General features: G+C 45.0%; 1 protein-coding gene across 3 annotated transcripts in view; it reads right to left on the bottom strand.

The window, feature by feature from the left end:
• Positions 1-26,576, bottom strand: part of LOC138566710 (transmembrane protein 87A-like) — a 1,181,601-nt gene that overhangs the window by 747,545 nt on the left and 407,480 nt on the right. For all 3 annotated transcript variants that reach the window (XM_069644306.1, XM_069644305.1, XM_069644304.1), the window contains one exon: positions 7,346-7,442. In XM_069644306.1, coding sequence (XP_069500407.1) covers positions 7,346-7,442 — 97 coding nt within the window. The remainder of the gene's footprint in view (positions 1-7,345; positions 7,443-26,576) is intronic.

The raw sequence follows: 26,576 nt of genomic DNA, 5'->3' as shown, positions 1-26,576 counted from the left end.
GAGAACCTCAGGTACTTTCTGTGTTTGAGATGGATTGGCACATGAAAGTAAGCATCCTGAAAATCCAATGAAACCAGCCAGTCCTGAAGCTGAAGAGCCTGAAGGATCTGAGAAAGGGTCACCATCTTGAACTGGTCTTTGAGGAATTTGTTCAAATTTGTCAAGTTCAAGATGGGTCTCAATCCTCCGTCCTTTTTGGAAATGAGACAATAAGGGGAGTACCAACCCTTATTCCTCTCCGCTACAGATACATGTTATATTGCACCTTTCTCTAGCAGGGTTACAATCTCCTGCACAAGGAGCGGGTCTGGAATTTTTACAGAGTTGGCTCCCAGTGGATGATCTTGAGGCCTTTGATGAAAAGGAAGACAGTAACCATGGGTCACTATCTCTAGTGCCCAGGCATCCGACGTAATGCCCCGCCATTCATCAAGATATTGAGTGATTCTGCCTCCCACCAGGCTCTTGTGGGTTAAGGCCTCAAAGTGGCTTTGCAGTGGCTGAGGAGGTAGTAGCCGCTGCTGTGGCTGATTTAGCACCTGTCCCTTTTCCAACACGAAAGGGTTTTCTTTGTTGTCCCCTCTGACTGGCCTGCCCTCTACCTTTTCCAAAAGAGAAATGGAAGCGAAAAGGGCGACTCTTCCAGGAAGATGACCCTGCATAAGAGTGCTGTTGAGGTTGCCTTATAGCGGTGCCGAGTCATTTTGCTGCCGGTTTCGAGGTCTGCAGCTTCTCCAAGCTCTCGTCCGCTTTGCTGCCAAACAACCTCAAGCCGTCAAAGGGCATATTAAGTAACCTGGATTGTACATCAGATGCAAAACCAGATTTTCTTAGCCATGCAAATCTTTGCAAGACTGCGCTAGATGCCATGGATCTGCTTATACTCTCTGCAGTATCCAGTCCGGACTTGAGGCACTCCTCCATAGCCTCCTTCCCATCCTTTACTATCCCCAGGAAACCATCCTGCTCCTCACCCTCAGCATCTAAACAGCTCCACAGGGTGCAAGTGAACATAGTTAATGTACAAGTCACATTAGTAGATTTAAGGACCATAATACCAGAAGTAAAAGCCTTCCTCGTCCAGGCATCAATCTTTTTATCGTCCCTGTCAGGGGGCATAGAGAGATAAGCCGACTGTCTATTCGCTGTCACAGCTTGAATTAACAAACTTTCAGGCGAAGGATGCTTAGACAAATATTCTGGATCCGAGGGAGCAGGTCTATACTTTACCAGCTGTAAATAAGAAATTTGTAGGAGATATTCAGGTGTCTCCCAATTTGTCATAATTCTCTTTTGAAGAGCTTTGTAGAAGGGAAGGACTGGATATTTTAGGTCCTTCATCAATAATGTCTGTTAAGTCGTCCTGGTCATATCTTGGGGACACTGACTTCCACCCCATAAAATCTATCACCTCATGGTTCCTATACCCCGGTTCAGCATGGTCTGTGGGGTCAGGCCTTTCAAAATCTATCTCAGGTGAGGTATCTAGGCCACTGGCCAATTGTAGGCAGTCAAAGGTCTGGCATTTTTGAATTAGGATCTACCAATTCCTCAGGGACTTCCCTTGTCCCAAATCGAACACCAGCTGATGTAATTTCCTCATCAGAGGTTTGTTCCTAAAAAATAGACAGATTTAAAAAATTCTTGCCTGGGCTGAGGGTGGACATTTTCTTCTGGTAAAAGTGGAACAGACCAAGCCTTAGGCATAGTTGTCATCTTGGGAACTGGTATGAAAGATTTCCCAGACAAAGGCGTCGACAGCGTCGACACTGGCTTCGACATACTCAAAGGAATCCCCAAAGTCATCGAGGATGGCTTTGATGTCGAGTAAGGCTTTGACGCCACGGCCGAAAGTATCAACGCCATTTTTGGCTTTGACGGCGTCGAAGGACGCGTCGAGTCGATAGCCGACTTCGACGACGGGATGGCATTTTGTCCTCAGGCAACCTCGATTTATGCACCGAAGGTTTCTGAACAGTCTCATGAGGCGCTGGAGAATCATTGTCCGAGGACGTCCTCGACTTTGTCGGATTTAGTGAGACGTTTTGGATTTCCCTCTGTCACCTTTAGAGTGGACAGGGGCATGCTCTTCACGCAGCTTTTTTGAGGGGAGAGGGGTGGCCGAAGTTGCAATCTCAAATTTTTTTTGTATTGAAGCTCTAAAGGCCTCCCATTTCTTTGGGGAATCATGCTTCGAAGGACAAGAAATTAGCCTTCTGTCGGGCGAGGAAGAAGAGGACGAAGATCTATGACATCGCTTTTTTGATTTTTTCGATGACGAGGAAGAGGACTTCCTCGAGCGACTTTTCGACCTCAATCGCCTCGACTCATGACGAGATTTAGATCTCGATTCTCTTCAGTCTTTTAGCCTTTTAGCAGACTTGAAAGACTCTTCCCCCACCGCTAGCTTACCTTGGCGTTCCATAAGAGCCTTGTTCGACATTGCCTGACATGACCCGCACTCGTCGACTCCGTGATCAGGACTAAGGCACCAAAGACAGTTGCAGTGAGGATCTGTAATGGACATCTTTCTTCCGCATTTGAGACACTTTTAAAACCAGTGTTGGGTGTTGTCGGGGTTGAGGAAGAAGATATTTCTCTTTGGGAAAAACTGACGCGCCGTTATTTTGATACACGAAGCAGAAGCTCGGAAGAACTGAACCAATGGGCGCGGCTCGAGCCAATTATAAGACGGATGACATCGATGGTATAGATGTCACGGCGGCCTTCGAGGGACCAAGCTATGCAGACTCAACCACACTGCTCTCTGGCGAAAATATTTCTGAAAGAAGCAGCAAGCTGACAAATATATCTAAGATGAGGAATACGTGGGAGGACAAAATCCATGCGAAAGAAGTGTTTTCAAAAATGATAAGTCAGGATGGTATAGCTGAAGTCTCCCTTCCCCACGTTTTCAGCACGGGAAAAGGCAGGACTCTTGAGCACAGCACACTTCTGGGCTTCTTCAGCACAAGCTTACAGTTAGTTTCCAAAATATCAGGGCCTTCTGTGGCCAAAACTCTTTCACACAAAGTCTCTTGCCTCAGAAGACCTGATGTCCCATAAACAACAAACACAAAAGTCCCTTTCAGTAATCTTCATGGTGGGTGATTTCTATTCATTCTCGGACCCCCTCAACTGGGCTCCGATCCTTCTTGAAACGTTGGTCTCCCCTCAGTCGGGTTCATTACAGCCTTTCGTTGAAAAGAAACATTCAAGAGTCTCAATGTCTTTTTCCAACTACTCACTGTGGACATCCCTCTTTCAGGTGCCCGCTTGTCATCACAATGTGCATGGGTGCATCACTGTTCACCCTAATTCACCGTTATCCCTCAGCTGGGTTCACTTTTGCCAATATCACATTTCACTTTCCTTTATCACAATACAGGATTTACTTCTCTTAGTTTTTCCCTTGGCATCCCTCCATCTGGTTCACGTAGCCATTCTAACAGTTCATGATTTGCTCATCTCATCAAAAAGCGTAATTCCCTTCCCCTAGCTTCCTTTCGGCATCCCTACGTTGGGTTCACATTTGCCACAATTCACAAGACAGTCCTTTTAGACACCTTAGGTTCTCGCCTTTACCCAAGTCCGGGTCTCCGCCCCCAGTCGGGCTTTCCTAAAAGCCCCCAGGCAGGTTGCACCCAGTTCTATTAATACATAAGGATCCCCTCCTTCGGGCCCAAACCTTTCTCAGTGGCTTACGCCTTGGCTTCCCTCCGTCGGGCTCAAGCCGCTTGGCCTTCCACTCTTTGTTGGGTCAGAGACTTTCGAGTGGGCGAGGACTATTACAGGAACCCCAGCCTGACCACTAACCATTATTCCGCTCTCATCATTCCTTTTGTATGCTTCCCTCAACAGGGTTTGAGCTGTACTGGTTTTCACATTTGCCCCAATGCCTCTTGGGACTTGTTGCTTTATATTTTCTCAGGGTTTACCCTTCTCATACTCGAGTACCCCTACTGCTTCTCTCCCCCTTTTCAGCCACCCACACACTTACCGTGCTCCTCTCTTCATGCGCTGTGAGACTTACTCTGCTAGTGTGGCGCTGGTGGGTAGCTCCCTGGCCGTGGGGGAGGTCTGGTAGGAAGTTAGGGTCTCACCACTTGCACTTCCTTTCACATGCCCAGGGGAAGCAAGCTTTGCAGTAAACATAACCAGCAAGCTACAGTCTGCCTTCTTCAGCCCTAGAGAGGTAAGGCTCCTTAGCTAGGCTGTAGCTCCACACAGGTAATGGCTCAGCACCTCGCCCTTCCTCCTCCTCTGGGCCCTCTCCACTGCTTCCTCTGATCCCTCCTGCTCCTTGGTATGCTTGGCTCTGTGGTGGGGAATCCTCTGCCGGACCCAGCCTTGCAGCCTCCCTCCTCTGCTTCAAGAGCAACGGACCTTTCCTCACCAGCAGCTTCCCTTTATACACCTGTGTGATGTTAATGGTTAGCAGGTGTGTGATTAGGGCTAGGTCTGCCTGACCCTGCCTGACTTCATTAAGGGGACAGCCTGCTGTCAGAGTGGTGTAGTAGGTCTTCTTTGTCTTAGTGGGTTTTTCACTGGTAATCTTCACCCCTCCAGATCGCCTCCTCTTCTTCCCAGTATTATGCAAAAATGGGGGGGGGGGCGGGACAGATGTTCAGTGTTGAAACATACCCCAAAAAGACAGGGGTTGTGGATAATAGGTGAGAGTGGGATACCGTGTCTCGCCAAGGGTATTCCCATGAGAATGACCCAGGCTCCCCTACCCGGGATCCTTCCACACTGGACCACCCCCAGGGTCTGGATCCAAAAGCGATGGCCGTGCCCTAGCCACCCGAATAGAGGATTCCTGGGGTCCAAATGGGAGAATACCCCTAGGTTTCTCACAGTCAGGATGACCACTTCAGTTGTCTCTTCTTGTCTCACAGACATCCTCTGCAGTGTCTCTTCGTATGCGGCTGAGCTGTCTGGACAATGCTTGCTGGTATTTTCTCCTCGCTCGTCAGGTCTTGACGTCCAGAGACATGCACTTGTTCGCTCAGCTCTCCGGAGCTTTGCTGCTTCCTGGTGAGAGTTGGGCACCACTGTGTCCAGGCTTCCTCACCTCGTAGGAGGCCGTTCCCACTCCCTCTCTCTGGATACTCTCTCTTCACTGTTTGGGAACTGTTCTCCAGCATTCCTCTCATCCTCGCTCGCCAGTTCCGAGTGTCTCTTCCCAGAGAACCACACTCATTCGCTCGGCAATCTGGAGCTTAGATTTCTTTTGGTGCGACTCAGGCACCATCATAGACAAGCTTCTCCCTCCATAGGAAGCCCTGCCTTCTTCTCTCCTCTCGCTTTGCTGCCACATCAGCTTTGAACTTCCCGGGTTTCTCTCGCAAGGTTGTCTCCTCCTCCAGTACTTATGACGCACCACTGGCAATTCCCCAGCGTAAAGTTATAGTCTGTCTTTTGTGATGGACTGGTGCTCATTGTTCATTGGTTTTCTTATCACAGTACCAGACAGGTACTTTTTCACAGGTGGAATATCACAGCAGCACATGTATAGTGATGCGTCATTTTCTTCCAGGAGGTTTCACTAGATTTGGTAAAGAGATTTGGATAGGGAGTTCCTCACCGGAACAGGAGTCCTTGTCCCCAAGAGAGGAGTCTCTCGCGGTGAGGTCCTCCTTGCCTTGTATCAGGTGGCGTGCTCATCTCCCTAGCCACACAGGGAACGGCTCCCCATGGGAAAAGTGACGAAATGCAGCAATTTGTCACAGTTGTTTCTTGTCTGCAGGTATTGGGCTTGTAGTATGCTTAGAGAGGGCTGTGCAGTGGGTAGTTTCCCTAGCCCTCTGGGTGTGTGTGGTATGTGATAGGTGTGAGGGTTTGGAAAAGGGAGAAAAAAAAAAAATATATATATATATATATATATTTATTTATTATTACTGGCACGCCCTGTGTCGACGCCCATTTTCGAGTTTCGAAAGACAAACTAATACTCGCAGCTTCCACTAGATTTCGGCCTATGCACAGCATGTGAGTGATCTAAGCAGATTCCACAAGCCTCAGAAATATATATATGAAAGAGTTCTTGCTAGAAAGGTTTCCAACAACACACACACACACAAGTGGAAAAAGCCAGTGCATATACATATGTGAATACCAATAAACATAAATGACAAAGCACTACTATTAGCAAAGCCATGACCATATGGTGATGTCTGCCATCAAACGATTTGTAACTTAAGGAGACGTTCTGTCATCCAAAGATATCTCATATGCATCTCCAAGAACTTTGAAAAGCAAGGTTTTGTTCTGCTCCTTTTTGGCCCATCTTTGCAAAACTTATTTCACGTGACCTCGGTGTGTTCAGGATTGGGAAGCACTGGTATCTAAGAACAAGTGTTTGAGACTGACGTGCCTGGAGGGGAAAGCTTTGTGATTTACAGATTTGGATTGTTTGCCCGCTCGCCGAGTAGGATAGAGATTAAAAGTATGCACTTACCACCAAGTTTTAGGTAGAAATAAATGACAGATCTATTGTTGCTTAGATCTCCCCTCACAGACTCCCTCCTACATGCACAAGGCAAGACACCTCACAAAGTACTGTTATACTATGCAAACAAGTAAAGCATTAAGGCTGCTAGCAGATCACATTTTTAGGAAATATGGAATTAACATACAATTCAATTTGCACCCTATACATCTAAATAACTTTTTATCAGACAGACTTGTTTGTGGCACATGGGAGCATTGCAGTTGCTCTTTGTATGGTAAGCACAACCTTCTCCAGCAATGAGAAACAACTTTGATAGCATTACCCTACTACAAACACATCTCCCGATGGGTGTTGTAGTGTAGCAGGGATGCCAAATACAAATTGTGAAGGAATGAAAACAGAAGGCACAATAAAGCTATTTCAGATGGACAGTCTTGCATCCAATGCCTTGTATCGTCCCCTCTTCCACGCTAATCTCAGATCGATTACTCTAAATGGCAGATCCTGGGATATTTTATGGAGCTTCAAGATGTAGACTGATCTCTCATGGTCAGGAGGCATACGGGCTCTGTAACATGGACTCAGTCATTCTGAGGCTTTGGTTCTGAAGCAATCTCCCTATCAAGTGCATGTGTTTCAGTAGATAGGTCACCGCATAGAAGAGTTATGGCCATCTCACATAAACAAGGGTTTGTATTTCTGTACTGTGCTCAACGCGAGCTTTGTAACCATACCAGGATCAATATGCTCTGGGACTGTGAAGGAAGCCCGTTCTAGGGCAAAAGATGAAAAAATACAAGTGCAGTAAATAGTGACTCAGCAGGCAGTGCAGGATAAATCTCCCGATCATGTAGACATTATTGTTACGTATCATTAAAAACCATCACATACATGTAACTTGCCCAAGCTGGGTTTCCAGTTGCGAGCTGCTGATCTGCACAACAAAGAGGAACTGGCCTTCATCCCAAGTCTGGGTCACAACATAGTCCTGTGTGAAGAGAATGGATTTCAATCAAGCTCTTTGCAAAAGTTACAAGATCCTACTCTACGGGTTCTAGGCTACAGAAAGACACATATGGCGACATATACATCGAGAAGCCAGGGCATCTGTGACAAATACTGCGCTGGGCACTATCATGATGTGCGCTACCACGTCCAAAGTACACAACTAAATCCTTTTGTGATGTGCTCTACCTCAGCCAATTCTCTCCCTACATCAGTACAGTGCGACGCAATAGCTGAATATACAATTTTTAAAGAGGCACTTGATGGCCATGACCACCCCAGGTAACGTACTGCCATCGCCCTCCCCGGACTCTTTCAGTCAGGAAAAAATTACTTGCGATTGTGGTACTCTTAGTCCTTGTTCTTCCTCCTTTACAGCAAATAGCCACAAAAAATGCATCTAAAACATTTTTGGCCAAGTATAAGGATGATTAGAGGCTAAAGTGCCCACTCAGCCCTTTTACAAACCAGGAGCCAATACAATCATAAAGGTGAAAAGGGCACAGTTGAGACATATTACCCCTTTGTCTTTTCTAGTAATGTGAGCTGAGGGAAGGCTATACTCACAAGAGGGGTGTGAATGTGGTTCAGTAGCAACCCAAACAGCAGAGTAGAACAGTCCAAATTAAAGGACTGTTCAGTCAAGGGTCTATTTAAAAAAATACTTTAATCAAACACACCATGAACAATAATCAACTAGAAAACACAGTAAAACCCCACCCCTGTAGAATAGATTCAGCACTCTGGGTGATGAGACCGGGAGAAAAGGCAATTAAAATTCCACAGTGTACAAAAAGGATATTTCTAAAGGTTGCAAAAAGGGATTATAATCATCTAGCCAGTCCCTAGGGCCTGGAAATGGACCAAGGAGGCTGTTAGCAATCAATAGTAACTTTTTGCAGTTCCAAACCAGACTTCTTGGTGCTTGGGTGAAGATTGGGAGAGTGCAAAGGGTGGTTCAAAAGTGACAAACTGTTCCGTAGCAGTACTCCAAGCAGTTCAACACTTAAAAAAAGGTTCTCAGCTGTCTTGGCCCTCAAGGTGCCACAAGCCCCCCTCCAGGGATCAGGGAGGAGAGAGGTACTTTTTTCATGCTCCCAAAAACAGGGGAGGCTGGCAAACTACAGGGGTCCTACAACAGAGATCCGGGGTACTGTACCGCTGTGGATGGCAGAGAGCCAGGTCTTGTTCTAGCAGCAGGTTCAACCCAATGGTTTCTGACAATCGCTGGGGGACAGAGCTCACCTCTGTCTTGGAACATCTGCTTTCACCTCACAACTGGGAGGCATCTGGAAAGGACTGCTCTCACAGCAGGGCCCAGACAAAATCTTCAAGGGTTGGAGTCCAAGAGATGATTCAAAGACATTGTGTGAGACACCTTCTTTTAAAAAGGTAAATGTGTGAAGGTGATTGGACTAAAGCATGGTCCAATTCCAGTTCATGAAAGAAGTGGACTTTACCCTTCTGACAGATCACCCAAAGTGCTCTGCCCCAGAGGAAGTGGAGGGGAGAGAGAGGCAGAGAAAAACAAGATGGTGAGGTCATCTTACACTGTACAGGTCCTCCTGTCTACTCTATCCCTACCCACCTCCCTTCTCACAAGGAACACATGCCTTTAGAAATGCAGCACCCTGGTGTGAGGCTACTTCCTTTGAATGAGTGTGCTCCTGTGATGCCTGGGTCGAGGACAGCTGTCTGTTATGTGGCGGTCTCTGCTGGAGGGCGTTACCTGCCCTGACAAAGATATCAAATAAGAGGCATGGCCATTCAGGTTCCCGTCCTGTCATTTGGCAGGATCAGCCTGTCTGGCTAGAATTCACATCTCCTTCCACAGCTGAGTTTGGCTCACAGGAGTGGACATGTGCGATATCAAATTGGATGTGGCTGTAATGATTATAAGTAGTGACAAGCACCATGTCTTAACTCAGAAATAGCTTATGTTTAGATTTTACCCTGCCACCAGATTGGGCTACTTATGATCATCATGGTTTGGTACAGGGGTGCATATCTTAAATGGAGCCCCTGCACTGCAGAGACATGGCTATCACTGCAGCTGTCAAATGGGCAGCTGTGACCTCTGAGCCCGATTTATGCCACTGGTAGAGCAGGTTCTGCAAATTGGGATATTGCTATAGCAGGACAAAGGTGTACACTATGTTTTTGGTATAGAGCTTATGAAAGGGGAGTCTGATCAGCAGATTACCCTTTCGGAGACTCGCATAATTTTATTATTTATTTTAAAGTAAAAAGGCAACGGCTTTCAGAGCCTTGCCAGATGGAAATTCCTAACATACAGTTCTACAAATCTTCAGCTACTTTGACATGTTTGTGGGGCGAAGGCACTAGCCCAAATGGCTCAGTGGTCAGGCTGCTGGGCCTGATCCAAATGTAGGCTTGGTCCAAGGTACTGAAGATTATTCCCTGGCGCCCAACCTTCCCAAAGCTGAAGGGTGTTGAATGTGGGGATCCCCAGCATACTCAACATCTCTATCGCCCCAATGTCATCTTCTCTTTTCTCCCACTCGAGTAGAAGAAACCTCCTATGAAAACTCTTTGCCCGACCTCCTCCTACTTCCTCTTGCCTCTTTCACATACCCGGAAGATCTGAGAACAGTGTTTTCCTGTCTGTGCTACAGTCTTCAATTTTAGTCTTCTGCCCAATCTCTCCAACCTTTCCTTTCCCCGCCTCCACTGGTGACGGATATAAATTCTCTTCTGTTACTCTTTTCACCTCCTTCTCAGTTTCCCTCTTCATCGCTTCCTCTACTCCGCAGTTTGCAACCACTGTCTCCTCTTTCACCCTTTCAATACCACCGCCTGTCCTGTGCATCTAACCTCTCCATTCTACCACCAAACACACCTATGGGCTTACTGGGCTACTTCCTACGTGTCTGACACCTTCCCCAGGGCCGGTCTCCTAGTTACAGTCTGCAAATGTATGCGATTTCATATGCTAGCCTGGTATTAGCTGCATCCTAAGACTTTCTGCATCAGGTGGTTTGATTTGTGAAACACAGTTTTTCCCAGTCTTCATTACAAAGCTATCGGAAGGCCGGTCTCCCATGATTCAGATTGCTTGTGAACCTCGAGCATGCAAAAATGAGTAAGAGCTATACCAAGAGCAGTTCGAGCCAGCTGTTAGGAGCGAGGAATGATATGCGGACACAAGGGGTTCATAATGTTGGCCATAAACATTTATTGAAACAGATAAAACGGGTTGGAAAATGCCTCTCTGTCCCCACTCAAAGAGGTATTCCCCTACCTAGCATAAAACCCAATAGTCAGTCTGATGTCAAGATGTCCAAGCAATCTGTCCTGTGTCCAAAGTACTATTTTGGCCCGCACAATGTAACAAAATTAACTCTAAGGTGAAAAGGGTAATATTTTTGGCCTTAAAAGTGCACAAATGTTCAAGTTAAAAAGGAAAGGTAACTACAACACAAGTTTCCAATGGATAAAGTTCACAGTTCCAGGGGATTGGTACCTTCCCCTGGATTCCTCTTCATTCAGTGTTATACTTTTAGAGAACTCCATTTCCTTGAATTTCTTTTGGTCAACAAAACAACTGGTATGCAAAACAACTTTGCTGTTAGTTTATATCTTCGTAGGATACCTGGTGTAATCTGCTGCCAGGCTTCTCTCTAGGATGCCTACAATTCAGTCTTTGGCTATTCCCGATGTATCCTTAGCACAACTTCCTCATGTGATGTACTTTACACAATGTTCAATTTGACCTTGCCTGCTATACTTTCCTGCCAGGGCTCTCTCGTATAAACATACTTGCAACTTGAATCTGCGTGGTATACTCTCCTGCCAGGGTTTTCTCATATAAACACACTTTACGCACAGTTGCAGACTTAAGATTTTGCAATGGTTCATGAGATGAAGGGCTCTCTTTATCTCCCCTTAACCTCTCTCAGGCTTTGCTCCCTTTGTGTACAGGTCCCAGACTCGTACCGTGCTGGTTTTGCAAAGGTTTACGAGGGGAGTGGTTTTCTTCTCCCCCTTGACCACTTCTCAGGCTTTGCCTCCCTTGGGTGTGGGTCCTAGACTCGCTACTAATATAGTTCTGTAAACGTCCGCAAGGATGTTTTTTTTTTCTCCTCCCTTGACCTCTCTCAGGCTTTGCCTCCCAAAATGATCCTCTTTGAGAGATATCGGGTCTTGTTCGATCTCATATGTTTAATTCCCTTCCATTTTCCTTTGGTAGACTTGTCAAAGTGCCCGGTGTCTCCACTTCCCTTGGGAGGACTCCCCGGCTCTCTATGGCATGCCCTGTCTCTCCCACAGCAAGCCTGCAGTGGCTATTCGGTGTCCCGTTCCTTTTCTCAGGTTCCGCCAACTCTGCTACGCGGCTTCTGAGCCCTTTGCGGTTCCCGCTCGCCTGCTATGGGTGTCTTTGGGCTCAAACGGCATGAATGTTGCCTTTTGCTACCAGTGTATGCCAGGAAGCTTTACTTCCTCTTCCTCTCGTGGTGTCCCCCGCCACCATGTACCATTTTCTGCAGTCCGCTCTCCTCTCTTCTGTGAGCTTGTCGGCTCCATGGATGTCTCACCAGCCCAGTGATCCCTCGGTCAGCACCAAGAGGATAAGACTCCTCCAGCCAGTGTCTCACTTCCTGAAATCTTTCTCCCTCCTCGAGCCGAGAACTCTCCCAGTGAGAGAGTTTACAGCTTCCCTGTGGCACACTGCTGGTGCCTAGAGGTTCACCCCATTTGTGGGGGCACAAAAGTTCCCAGGCTTCCCCCACCAGTACCAAGTTCTCCTCAAGGTGTTGGGGGAGCAAGGGTTCACCCTGCTCTCCTCTGGAACAGCAATCCAAGGCCCCTTCTTCTGCAACAAACTAATCCTGCAACCAGGTCCTCCAGGGAGGGCCTCTCATACTTCCTGAGTCTTTCCTTGCTTTTATACTGGCGCTGATAGGATTTGGGGAAAGACTAGACTGCTGAATGGCATTCTAACATGTAATCCTCATTCCTCCAGTATTCTCCCTCGTCACAGTACTGATCTTATAACTCTCGTGAGTCATTGGGGATCTTTCTTGTCAAAGTACTGGGAAAGTGATCTTCATTCAGGATACTCCTATTCTTCCTTGTCCGAGTACTTCCTAGGGGAATGGTAGGATAAATACAAATCATGAGCCCATTAGGGAAGGGGAAACTGCTTGAGAGGTTGGCCCTCCCACAACTTAACTCCCACACTGAACTTTTTGAATGTCTTCACGATCATCGGTCTGGATTGCGGGCATCCAGAGGCACAGAAACTGCTCTTCAGAACACCAGTGAAAAACTGCTCACATCTCTTGGCTCCAACTCCCCCAGCTGTCCTCATCCTCCTTGATCTCTCTTCTGCATTTGATACAGTGAACTACTCCATCCTCATAAAAAGTCTCCATGACACGCTTAGTATCTCAGAGCGGGCACGGGACTGGCTTACCTCCTTCCTAACCGATCGCTCTTCCAAAGTCATACAGGGTTCCTTCTCCTCCCCTACTTCCTCCTCCACCTCTGGCGTCTCCCAGGGCTCCATTCTTTTACCTTGGCTCTTTAGCATCTACCTTAGTCTGCTTGCACGCCTCATTTCCGCCTTCTCCCCTAACTTCCAGTGCTATGCTGATGACGCACAACTCTTTCTTCAAACTTCCTACAGAAGCCCTTGCACTCTCCTTCATCCCCGACTCCCTCTCTGCCATCCAGGCCTGGTGCACATCTATCTCTGCCTCAAACCAAGAAAAACAGATGCTCCCTACTGCGACTCCAGCACCCTACTTCTTCCCTTTTCTCTGGCCTTCCTAGTCTCCACTGGCTCCCAATCGCAGTGCAGATTAAATTCAAATCCCTCTGCATCGTCCACAAGCTGTCTGAGGCCGGGGACCACTCCATCTGCAACTTTCTGACCAACTACTCCCCCTCTAGACACCTGCGTTTCTCTGGCAACAACTCCTTGCATGCAAAGGGGTTTGCTAAACAGAGAGCAGGTGGTTGTTCGCTTTCCTCAGCAGGCTCCCTTCTATGGAATAGACTCCCCGTCCCTCTTTGTCTTGAGCAGGAACTCCTTAAGTTTCGGAAAAGCCTGAAGACCTTCCTCTTCTCCTGTTCCTCCATTCCCTCTCCCCTGCTAATCGCACAGTAGCTTGGCTGAAGTGCAGGGCCCTTATGCGTCCTCAGGGCCCCCGACCTCCCACTTTTCTCAGCAGCTGTCCCTCCTCTGCACTTGCTTTGGCTCACCCTCCCCTTGTAGGTTGCACTTACCCTTTCTTCATAGCACTTCACCCGCTTGTCATCATGAGCACCACAGCACCTATCCCATACCACTCTCCCTTCTTGACTTGCACGTTCTGAACACTCACAAGTAGGTTTGTGTTCCACTCACCACCATCTTCTCTTGCTTTACTTAATTAACTTAATTATGTATTATTGTTGTAATTACATTTTCTATCATCCCCAGTCACCTCCCTGTTGCCCTGTGGGCCCTTTGAAACTGTATTTGATTCCTGTATAAGCGCCTAACAAGTGAACAATAAATAATAAATAAATCGATACATTATAGCCTACACTAGCTTGATGTGAATTACTTCTAAAAATATGGATTTCTAAAACCAGCTCTTGGGGAGGATTTTAAGTGGCCACCCTAATTACAGTAAACTAAAAAGTCAGTAAATTAGCCAAAACCCAATCAAGGGACAGTAAAAGAGTAGTGAAGGCTTAGCCTCAGGGAAAATGTGAGGGTGATCTAGGGCTGCAAATAGTCCACGACCACCACCAATAATTGAAGTCACTCAATAAGTATAGAAAATACAAATATGTATTAGGCCTTTATGAACATACTAAGCATAAAAAACACAAGTAATGTAATCAATAAACATACAATATATGACAAACATTACATACCTATAATAGTCTTTCTAAAAACTTGTATCTGGTAAGATTCACATGCTTTGCATAGGCCGACATCTAGTGGTTAGTACAGAGTATTTCTTTCGAAGATCAAAAAGGCGCATCAACAGGGCGTGTATAATACTATCCCTAGTGTGACGTGTATGGTACCCATGGTGCTTCACGCATCGAGGTCCTCAGATTGTTTTGTTTCTGACAAGTACAGGAAGGTAAAGAAAGGTGAACGTTGTCTATGTACCTTCAACTTCAAATGAGGAGAGGAAGGGGAGGCACATGTGGATCTAAGCAGATACAAGCATCAGAAAGACAATTAGAGGTATGTAATATTTGTCTGAGGAGGCTTGTGTATCTGCTTAGAATCACATGCTTTGCCTAGACTAGCGAGCAGTACCTGGAGAAGGAGCTAGGTTGTTGAAAGGTACAGAGGCAAAGATGTTTTAACACGGGCTGTCCCACCTGAGAATCACTTCTTGTACGAGTATCTACACAGTAGTGGTGTATGAATGTATGAACTGAGCTCCATGCAACTGCTTTACAAATTACATGGGGCACATTTGTGATGAATGCTAAGGTTGCACCAGTACCGCAACTTGAATGTGCTCTGGGTGTAAACCGTAGTGTCTTTTTGGACATAGTGTAGCATTGCTGAATGCAGATTACAATCCATCTTGAGATTGCCGTTTTAGAGATGGGATGCCCTTCTATACCTGCAGCAAGTGAAACGAAGAACTGATCAGTTTTCCGAAATGGAATGGTTTTGTACAGGTAGTAAATTACTGACCTGCTGACTTCTAGTGTTTGGAGGACTCTTACTACAGAATACTGTGGGTTTTGAAAGAAAGCAGAAAGTTCAATTGACTGATTGACATGACATTTCAAAATGTATTTTGGTGAGAAGCATGATGCGTTCTCAGGACTAATCTGTCTTTATCTACTGTGACAAATGGGTCTGCGCTTATGTATTGTGACAAATGTGTCTGCGACTGATAGCGCTTGTAGTTCACCAACTCTTTTTATGGATGTTATGGCTATAAGGAAAGCAGCCTTGTAGGTAAGCTCTTTAAGCTTGCTTTACTCATGGGTTCAAAAGGAGGGCCTATAAGTTTAGTTAGGTCGACATTTAATTCCCACCCTGGGGGAGTTGTTGAAATTGTGGGATACATTTTTTATCCCTTGCATGAAAGCGTCAACAGGAACTTTCCACCAAGACACTTCCTTTGTGATGTAGTGGATGCGGAGAGTGCTGCTAGATTTACTTTTAGTGAGCTGAACACTAGACCTGAGTCTAACAAATGCAGCAGGTAGTATACAATGTTAGAAGGTGAACAGTCAATAGGATTTAAATGAGCTTTTTTACACCATATTATAAATCACTTCCATTTATTGAAATAACAGTCTTGTTTGGCTTCCAAGTTACCTTTAATCCATGCATCGTTTAGGTAAATTAAGGTGTCCAAACTATCGCCTCAGGAGCCAAGCTACTAAATTGTGCGTTTGAGGATGATGATTGTTCCCCGATGCTGCCTAGTATGCTGCCTAGAGTATGTTGTAAGGGCATGGTCGTTCACTGGTGGATAGACAGACATGTTAATTAGATGTGGGAATGAGGTTTGGCACACGCACATTGCAGCCATTAGGATCGAGAGATGTTCCAGGTGCATTTTGTGGATTATTTTGTTCAGCAAAGGTGTTGGGGGCGGGAGGTGTTTGGGGGCAAGAATGCAAGGGGGTCCCTCATAAACTCATCCACATCGCATTCCACTTGGAGCCTCATTGGGGAAGCCTGGATGTGTAAGTGGAGCATTTCACGTTCTCTTGTTTTGCTAAGATCTAGGTTTGGATGCTCCCATTGTTTGAAAAGGTTTGTTACATTTGTGTGCAAGTCCCACTCGTGTTCTGAGCGTGTGTCTGCTGAGCACATCTGAGAGACAGTTGCGTCCCCCTGGAGCGTGTTTCGACAGGGGGAAGATATATTTATGCAGAGACCAATTCCACATCTTCTGTGCTAGTTTGGACAGATTTAGTGAGTGCGTTCCGCCCTGCTTGTTTATGTAAAACATGGTGGTTGTATGTTCTGTGAGAACTAGGACCGTTTTGACAGAAAACTTGTAAAGCTTTGTAAACACAATGTTGGTATTTTTTTTCTTGGACTGTGACCACATGCTGTGCGCGGTTTGGTGGAGATAATGAGCTCCCCAACCTGAAAGTGATATGTCTTTTAGAGTGGCCTTCAATGCTGGTGCGAAAAAAGGATTGCAATTTAATATAACAACCACTGCAATGCTTGCACCATATTTTGCAAAACTACCACTCTATCATCCCAGTGACCGTTTGTTATGGCTAGGGACAAGACTGGATTTTTTTCTCGTTGATTGAGAAACCCAACTGAAAAAGGTTGATTGTGTCTGGACTATTTTCGTGACACATTTGAGGAGTAGTTCTTGTTATGAGCCAGTAGTGGGTACAGGGATGGACAGTCTGGGTAAGTGAGCTGCCACCACTGCCAGAACAGGTGAACACCCAAGAGGCTCAAGAGATGCTGAAGGGTAACGCCTTGAACTGATAGTGGGTGGACACCACTTTGAACCGTTATCACCTCATTATTTCACGGCTGAAAATCCTGCAGCCGAAAATTCTGAACTCTGGCTGTTTAGCAGGGGGGTTGGGGGGTTCCCCTTTTCCCATGGAAACATTTTTGTTTAATCTGGCGTTTTTCTAAAAAATTAGAAAAGAGACACCTTGCCCAAGGTTTCTGCGAAACTTTGTTTGGTCTATGTGCCTATTTTGGAGTTTCCTGTAAAGGAAGCGCAACTACATCTGGGTTAAGTATGGGAATCGTTCCGTAAAGCCTGAGATAATGTTATCGAAGACTTGGTGTATTGCGCTGATTCTGAGATTATTTCAGTTGGTTTCGATTAATGTTTTGTAATTGTACCAGCCGACGACTAGTCGCTGGCGTCTGGGAAGCTGCAGTTGTAGAGATGGTTTGCACGGTAACCGTTAAGCTCTGGTCTGTTTACTTTTTGATTTGTGCGCCGAACCAGAGGTTTTAGGTCACCAAGGAGTCACCAGCACTACTAGTGCTTTTTGGTACTGCTGGGCCACTTTTCTGTGTTTTCGCTGCGGTGTGACTGGGGTTAGTGTGCTTACTGGGTTTGTGCGCCTGCCATGTTTTTGTTTGTGGGTGCTCCTGTCACAAGGGGGTTTCTCAACAGCAGAGCATGATGACTGCCCTACGGAACTGGGGGCGAGCAAGCAGGAGTCCACTCTTGTGTCCTCAGCGTCACTAAAGGCAATGATGCGGCCCTGCTCTTCATCAGACTCCTCTGCTCTGGAAGGTTCATCCAAATAGGCCTCAGCATGGATGCGTAGGCCGCCCACCGATTTAATGTCTTCGGATGAAAGAGCTTGCATGCATGGCACCGTCTTTCTAAATGGTCTTGAGGGAGACCGTGATTGCACACATTGTGTGTCTTTCCACAGGAGTTTCCGGTTACATTTGGGGCACAATTTAAGAAAACTAAATAAAAAGGCAGCTAGACAAAGAGTATAAAAATGTAGTGTGAACTTAGACATTCTCCAAGTGTGAATGAAAACTGTTGATTCCCCGCACTCGCCATACTGTGAAGGCCGAAGCCTGATGTAGGCCAAGGCCTGCAAAGAAACGAAGAAGGTAGTCGGGAAGGCTTTTAGGAATCCTCGCTGAAATGTCGCTGAATGCTGCTTGATCAGTCGAGCGTTAAAAGGAAACATTTAGCAGCAATGGCGATACATAAAAGATGATACTAAAGAAAAGAAGCTAGCTATAAATGTTAGGAACTCAGCGGAATGCTACCACCTATGATGGCAGAAAAAAACAATCTGAGTACCTTGAGGCGTGAAGCACCATGGGTACAGTACACATCACACTAGGTAGAGTATTACAAACACGCCATGTCAAGGTCCCTTTTTTTTATCTTTATAAACAAAGTCATCCAATACTCTGCACCAACTACTAGATGTCGGCCTGCGGTAACGGCTATGTAGTTATGGGTAAGTTGCTAAACCCACAGTAAGAGCACTTTTTGGGTCGCTTATAACTTTGCTCCCCCTGGACGAATTCTCACCAAACTGCAAAAACAAGTATATGGCCCACTCTTTTTTTGCAACGTTTGGTGACATTTGGTCAATGGCGGGCCAAAGTTATGGGGGGGTCCCAACATTTCTTTTTCCAATAGACATAATGGGAAAATAACTTTGCTCACGCCTCCAGCCCAAACTGCTGAACGGATTTTCACCAAATTTGTGGCAGGAGCGGCGGCTTGGTCCCGAAAGCGTGCTTTTGTTAATTTGGTGTAAATCCGTCTAGTCTTTTTTTTTTTAAAACAACCAAAACGTAAGGCAAAAAAATGAGTGATATCTATGTCCGGTAGGCAGACTCACTTCCCTGTTCGGTCCGCGGACTGGCCTCTGATTGGGCAGAAAACTGTGCTGACTTTTGCGTGGTCTGAGGACATCGGGACGCGGCCGTTGATTGGGTGGTGAGAAAACGTGAAATGCATCAGTTTCCCCGAAACGCCTGCCATCTTGGATTCGCAGACTTTTTTGGGGACCGTGGACAGCGCAGTGAAAACATTTAAAAAAAAGCAACATTGCCCTTGTCAAACTCAATAAACAATCTCTGGGGAGATGTGGGGGATGAGGATGGGATGGGATATGGCCATAAGCCAAAAAACAGGTTGTTTCACCCCCGACAGTCCGCAAACACTCCAGGTGTCCTGGGACAGTCCTGTGGTGTTCGCGGACACTTCAGATGTCCTAGGACATCTGTACCTATTTCTGCATTGCAGGGTTGGGGAAAAGCAGTTTATGGATGGCTTATCATTTTTGCGCCACTCAATGAAACTGCATGTAATTTAGCATTTTTACTCTAGACCTAATCCTGAATGGTTTGCCAAAGTTTTGTGGTATTCTGTCAAGACGATGTAAATTTAGAGGGGGTGTGACAAAATATTGTAAATGCATATAAATGTGGTGTCATTTGACGAATTTGTAGAACATTTGGCAAAACCATTTTGGATCTAGATATAAATGGTTTTCTAAAGTGTGGTGGGATTTTCTCAAGAGGGGGCGAAATTAGAGGGGGGGTCTCAACATTTTTAGATGGCTTATAACACTGTTGCTATTTGACGAATGTGGACAGATGTTTTGAGAAAGATTATAGACCCAACCTTCAATGTTTGTATAAAGACTGAATGGATTTTGTCAAGTGGGGGATAAGTTATATGACTATGGTATATACATACATTTTGATACTTAAAAAAATAAAATAAGGGCGGATTTCTAGCAAACTCGTGAGGAGCATTGGCAAGGACATTAAAGCATGGTTTTGCAAATGTGCCCGTGTTTTATTTTTTGACAAGTGTCATAATGTAGGTACACAAAATAGTCCTATACCTTTGGTGACTGAGGTATAGCCTGTGGCCGTGGGCAGTAGCCAGATTGTCTGGGTCATGGCATAAGGTCATGACACGGACAATCTGGCTACTGGCCATGACCGCTTGGGACGAAAAATGGTGTTTAAGTGCCCATGTCTACCTGGGACCGGCTATGTGGTAAAGTTATTCGAAGGTAGGATAGGCTTGAAAGGGGAAAAAAAAGTGCTTGTGGTAATATGTTCATAGGGGTTTGCAGGCTGCCATGGCAAGGGAAGAGGGGCTGTGTACGGAGCCCCGCCTTCTCTTTCTATGCGGGCTGTCTTGGAAAAGGATTTTCCTTCCTACAGCGGGACGCCGGAAGGATAATCCTTCCTTCATACAGCGGGATGCATCAGGCATTCAGCTATAGGAAGAAAAATCTATGTTTTAGCAACCTGGGTTCCCGCTTTGGGAACCAGGGGTGCTAATGGCCTTTATCCCCCGTTTCAGGGGTTGCAATGGAAGATAATGGTCCGTAGCCCTCCTTATTTATATATTTAAAACACGCCAAAGCCTGCAGACATCAGGCTGTGTGGTTACAGTATTTGAGGAAGATGAGGTGGAGGAAGACAGCTTACTACTTGCTGAGAAAGGACCAACTTTTCTGAGAACATTGCGGTCATTGAATTTGGTGTGGCGGCGCATGGAGGTGGTCCCGTAGGAGTACTGTCGAGGTAGTCTGCGACCGAGTACAAAATTGCACTCCATGCATTTCACTTTGGTAGCTTTAGCCTTTGGTACACTCCCAACAGAACCAAAGAACTGGCACACCCATGATTCGATCTTGGTGCTAGAAGTAGGCACTTCCTCTACCTCATCTTCTTGGTCCTCTTCATGGTCTTTGAAAGTACTGCGCTTTTTTTGTTGTGAGGTCCTCCAGCTGGTGGTGGTGATGGCTCTTGGGGAAGAGGGATGGCAATAACTGATGCCATTTTTAAGATAAATAGCAGTTTTGATAACATTCTTCCAAGTATGTACCGTGTTCTAGATTGGTAATGGATAAGGAGTATGAAGAGGTGTAGGAGGTGTGCAAGGGAAATTTTGAAGTTGAAAGTTCCTAGATCAGTAGAAAGTGCAGTTCCGAACTGTCTTCAAAGCATGGATCTGATCACGAAGTGCAGACGCAAACAAGTCACCATGCTGCGCGCAAGCGTATGGTCACGTGGCACTGTCCAGAAGGTCTGCCATGAAGTCAGACGTTCCCAGACGTCTACGGATGCAAAAATTATTTTTAAAAAGTTGCAAAAAGTGTTAATGATGCTACAAGGTGGGAAATTGCAGAGTTTTAAGGAGAAACTTTGTAAATTGGACACAAATATTGCTTATTGGGTAAGTATGATATTAGTAAATTGTAGGAAAATAGGATGCACTAGTAAAAACCCATTAAAGTCACTGAAAAGACTGTTACAGGGACGTTATGGTTACAGGTAAAACTGAAAAACCTCAGAAATTCGTCAGTTATAGTAAGCTAAGCAACCATAACTCGCACCACCACCGTGCACTGCTAAGACTAACACCCAGGACATCAAAGATGACATCCCAAATGTCATTGATGACATCACATATCTGGCTCACGTATTTTGGTTCACTGAAAAATCTAGGCCAGGTGGTTTGATTCACAGACAATCAGAATATTAAAATTCAAAAGGTGCTGTATATCAAAACGTTAATCTTGTTGTATGTTCTTAAAGTACTTTCCTTAGGGTTTGGTCTTAGCTCATGGTGCACATGCATGGGGCAATAGCAGGCATCAAACATACAATTCATTTGAATACAGGAAGTTGAACCTTAATGCTATTAACATTTTCTGATGATGCTGTTTCTTTCTTCCTTTCTTTAGTTTCCCTATATATGCCTCTGATTTATATGCATTGTGGGTCTTCATATGTATTGTTTGTACTAGCACAAGTGTGTAGTAAGTATTGAATTGTTAGCTAATTACATGTTTAACATTACACAATCGCCCCTGACATCTTGTTACCAACATAATAAAAATATCCCCTTGTAGGTAGGGACTTTTCATCAACATTAATTTCACATGTGATGTCATCAGTGATGTCTTCAATGACATTTGTGATGTCTTTTTTGATGTCCTGGGTGTTAGTCTTAGCAGTGCACGGTGGTGGCATGCGTTATGGTTGCTTAGCTTACCATAACTGGCAAATTTCTGAGGTTTTTTTTCGGTTTTACCTGTAACCATAACGTCCCTGTAACAATGTTTTTCCATTGAATTTCATAGGTATTTATTAGTGCAGCTTAACCATAACGTCCTCTTAACTATGTTTTTTCACTAAATATAGACTTTCTCAGTGAAATGAAGGAATTAGCTAGGAAAGAGATTTCATGTTTGCAACATTGGACGTAGTATCGCTCTCACCTCCATCCAACATAACGATGGAAAAAAGCATGTAAATACTTCCTTGACAGTAGATCGTTAAACTATTTAAGTCATGGACAAATGATCATGGAGATGATAGACTTATGTCTAACTAATAACGTCTTTCTCTTCGACAATACCTATTATAACCAATTGCGTGGAACAGCGATGGGAACATGTTTTGCACCATGCTACGCATATTTGACAATGGGATGGTGGGAAAAATTTGTCATCTGGACCGATGCTAATACCAAGTATACTAACCAAGTAGTCCTCTGGCTACGGTTTATTGATGACTTATTCATCCTGTGTAATGGAAAAGAAAAGGATTGGCTTGAATTTGTAACTACGTTAAATGTCAACAACTTGAATCTTAAATTTACAGAGACTTAGTCATGAATCCTTAATTTTTCTTGATGTACCGGTGAATACTGACTGCAAAGAAATCAGTACAGAACTTCATTGAAAACTAACAAGCTCCGACAAGCCATTATTTGCGAGCAGCAATCAACCCTACTTAAAATGGAGTATACCATACAGAGAGTTCGTCAGGATTCGCCGCAATTGCAGCAAATTAGATTGTTTTGACAGAGAATGCAAGATCACAGCTCGTAATTTTGCCAAACAAAGATGCCCCAAGGCAATCATCGAGAGACCTTACACCAAAGCACGAAACATATCGAACAGCATTGCTCTCTACCAATCGAACATCTGAAAAGATTTTGGAACCTGACGATGTAAGATTAATACTCACGTACGGTTCACACGCTAAGACAATAAGGAGAATATTACACAAACATTGTCATGTCTTAAAGACTGATGAAGTTCTATTTCCATTCATGGGGGAACGAGTCAACATAACTTATAGAAAATCTATCTCCATTAAAGACACACTAGTCAACAGCTTTAAGTCCCCAAAGACAGAAACCAACGCTACATCCACGTGGCTGAATAAAAACAACACTGGCTTCTCCAAATGCACTAAGTGCAAAGCATGCCAATTTGCTCTGAACAAAAGGAACTTTGTACATCCAACATTAGGTCATAATATTGAAGTGAAATCCAAAATAACATGCAATACAGGATTCGCTGTATATGTATTGCTTTGTTCATGCAATCTGTGGTATGTGGGAAGTACCATTCGCAAACTGATATTGAGAATACTGCAGCATATGCGGGCCATAAAAAACATATTCTTCCTATCCCATGGCAGTACATTTTAGAGATCAACATCAGAGCAAATAGGACAGCTTCAGATTTTTTGGAGTACACCATACTAAGCTCAATCCACGGGGAGGGAAACGTGAGCTGGAATTACGTCAGATGGAGACACGATTTATTCTAGATTTCCAAACCAAGAAACCAGGAGGACATAACTTGGATGAAGAATTGTATACATTCCTTGGATCATAAATTTCCTCCTCTGCCTTAGTCTCGACAGTTTCTTGAAGTTAGCAATATAGAAAAATATCCTTTGCTGAATTTTGGTAGTTGAGCTTGTTTTAATTTTTTCTATTTTGTATGTGTGTTGACTTTTTATGTAACAGTGAGAACTGCACAGCTTTTAGCCCTGATTCAAACCATCTTCTCCCCCTTTTTTCTATGTGGTTTTGTCTAGATTGCCCAAATCCTGGTTTTATTGTATTTTATACTGGCCGTGAGTACTATTGTATGTTTACAGCACTTAGCACTTTAGTATCTTCTCGACCTCGCTATCACAGAAGACAATTGTAATTTCCAAGTAAGCATTTACAAAATCCAATTGATAATCTGTGAGGAATAAAGTTCAAGAAATCAACAAAGCACTTTGCACTATGATTGAGAGTCATGTTTACAGCACTAGGCACTTTATAATCTTGAACCTGAAAAACATCAAAGGATCGGAATGCTATGTCTCCTCACACATATACATTTGGCAAATAGGAAATTAATTGGTGACAGTGTGAAACCATTTTTATCATTTTATGATGCCAGTATCGAATTGTAAATCCAGGCCTCGATTGGGGAAAAAAATTGTAAGTGCACAGTGAGCAGGTTTTGACTTTAATCAATAAATATTAGAGTGACAATAAATTTAAATTATCGTGTAAATGCAAATAAAAATAAAAACCTGTCACTGTGCACTGAGCGGCTTCAAAAGATTAATGCGACATCTCCAAATACGTAAAGCACTAGCTTAAACGCATTAAGAGTGAGATTTAACACATTCCAAAATGGCTGCATGCATTCAACATAGAACGTCTATGGGAAATTGCAAGAGTTGAAAGAGAAAAGGAACAAAATGTGTTGGGCAGAACCATAGAGATTGAACCCTTCTGTATATAAAAGCATTGTGCAGTTTTCTGTTTTATATGTGAACAAGCAACGGGAGCGTTGTGAAACGTGTCGTAGGTTGCAATGCCTTCAATAAAGCTGGATATGGCACAAGAACTTTGGCGAATGATGGATTGATTTCTTTTCTGGAGATTTATGCTGGCGTCCTGACCACTTTGATGTGTATGCGTTAAATACCAGTAGTCAACAGGTGAGGTATAAAATGTAGGAAAAACAGAATAGTTAGAATAAACACAAACCCATTTTCCCTCTGTTTTATAAAGTCCAGCCCGGAGATGTGTGGGGCCACGTGACCAAAGCATCATAAGTTCCAACTATGGTTTATTCTGGGAAGGTATTTCAGAACTAGTGCAGTGGGATGTGGTGGTGCTTTGAAAGTTGTTAGGGGGTTTTGCCAAAGTCCTGTCTGTGACAAGACTTCAGAAAGCCCACCTTAGGTTTAGCCTGAACTACACAAACGTTTGGTAACTGTGGACGAGCAGCTAGGCTTCGTCTAGGAGGGAGGAGGGCTGTAGTAGAACAGAGAGCATACACTTAGGTCATGGAAATTCTTATACAGTAGGAGTTATAGAAAAAATAGTTATTTATATACAATAAGGCTTGTAGCATACAAGTTAGTTAAGTACTATCACACAAAAATGTAATACAAGAACAGTTGCAATAGTCAAATAGTTAGATACTTCAGAATAGCAAAAATAGAAACAAATCACATTATCAAACCTCCTGAAACATATACAAACTTCTAGAAACTTGATAACGTCAGCTTAGCCTTTCTTAGAAAGTCCAACCCTGTTGAGTCTCACAAAGTCAGAAGGGACACTGGGGCATCAGTGACCAAGGGCTGAGTAAGAAAAGGAACAAGTTACTTACCTGTAACTGTTGTTCTCCAGCATGGGTCTGGCATGGATTCACATGCTCATGAATATTCCCCGTCGTCAGGCCGGGAATCCTCGGTATAGAAAAAAATCAGTATCAGTTTCGTTTCTGATCTGTCTTTCTTAGTAGTAACCAATCACTGGTCTCTGGGTCATACTGCCCCCAGCCAATGACTGCCCTCTCCCTAAGCCCCGCCTCTGGCAGCCATCCTCAGATTTGGTAGCACGTAAAGTGGCAGTATGACCAAGTGAAGAGCCACAGAGGGGTAGGCGGGAGGGTTCGCATGTGAATCCATGCCAGACCCATGCTGGAGAACAACAGTTACAGGCAAGTAACTTGTTCCTTCTCCAGCATGGGGTCTGGCATGGATTCACATGCTCATGAATAAGAGAATACATAGCAGTACACACATGCACAACCACGGGAGGTGGCAACAGGCTCAGCATTAAGCAATACAACAACTCAACATTAAGCATCTCTTACCTCCTCACCAGGCTCACCTTAAGCAAACAGGTTGCGCAGCACTGCTTGGCCAACCCTGGACTCCTCCCTGGAGTCCCGATCGACGCAGTAGAATCTTGTGAAGGTGTGCGTCGACCTCCACGTCGCAGCCCTGCAGATGTCCAGCAGGGGCACACCAGACAGGAACGCCGTGGTAGTAGCGATCGCTCTGGTCGAATGGGCTCTCGGACGGCCGGGCAGCGGTCGGTTTGCCAACCGGTGACAGTGCATGATGCAGTCGGAGAGCCATCTGGAAATGGAAGTCTTCGAGAGAGCCTTCCCTTGATTCACAGTCCCAAAGTTCACAAACGGCTGTGATGTCTTCCGAAAACTCTTCGTGCGGTCCACATAGAACTTCAGCGCTCTAGCTACGTCCAGCGAGTGCAGAGTCCTTTCAGCCGGCGACGAAGGAGACGGGAAGAAAACTGGCAACACCAAGGGTTCGTTGAGGTGGAAGTCCGACGGCACCTTGGGCATGAAGGAGGTGTGCGTCCTCAGCACCACCCTCGTGTCGTGAAACGTCAAGTATGGTGGCTTGCAAGATCGGGCCTGGATCTCTCCCACTCGTGCGGAGGTGATGGCCACGAGAAACGCCGTCTTCCACGACAGAAACTTCAATGGTGCCGAATGCATAGACTCAAATGGGGTCCCCAGGAGCCTGGTCAGCACCACGTTG

Source organism: Ambystoma mexicanum, chromosome 2p (genome assembly GCF_040938575.1).
Source record: "Ambystoma mexicanum isolate Mex_15411 chromosome 2p, UKY_AmexF1_1, whole genome shotgun sequence".
In the NCBI taxonomy this organism is placed as follows: domain Eukaryota; kingdom Metazoa; phylum Chordata; class Amphibia; order Caudata; family Ambystomatidae; genus Ambystoma; species Ambystoma mexicanum.
This window is presented reverse-complemented; position numbering and strand designations above follow the sequence as displayed.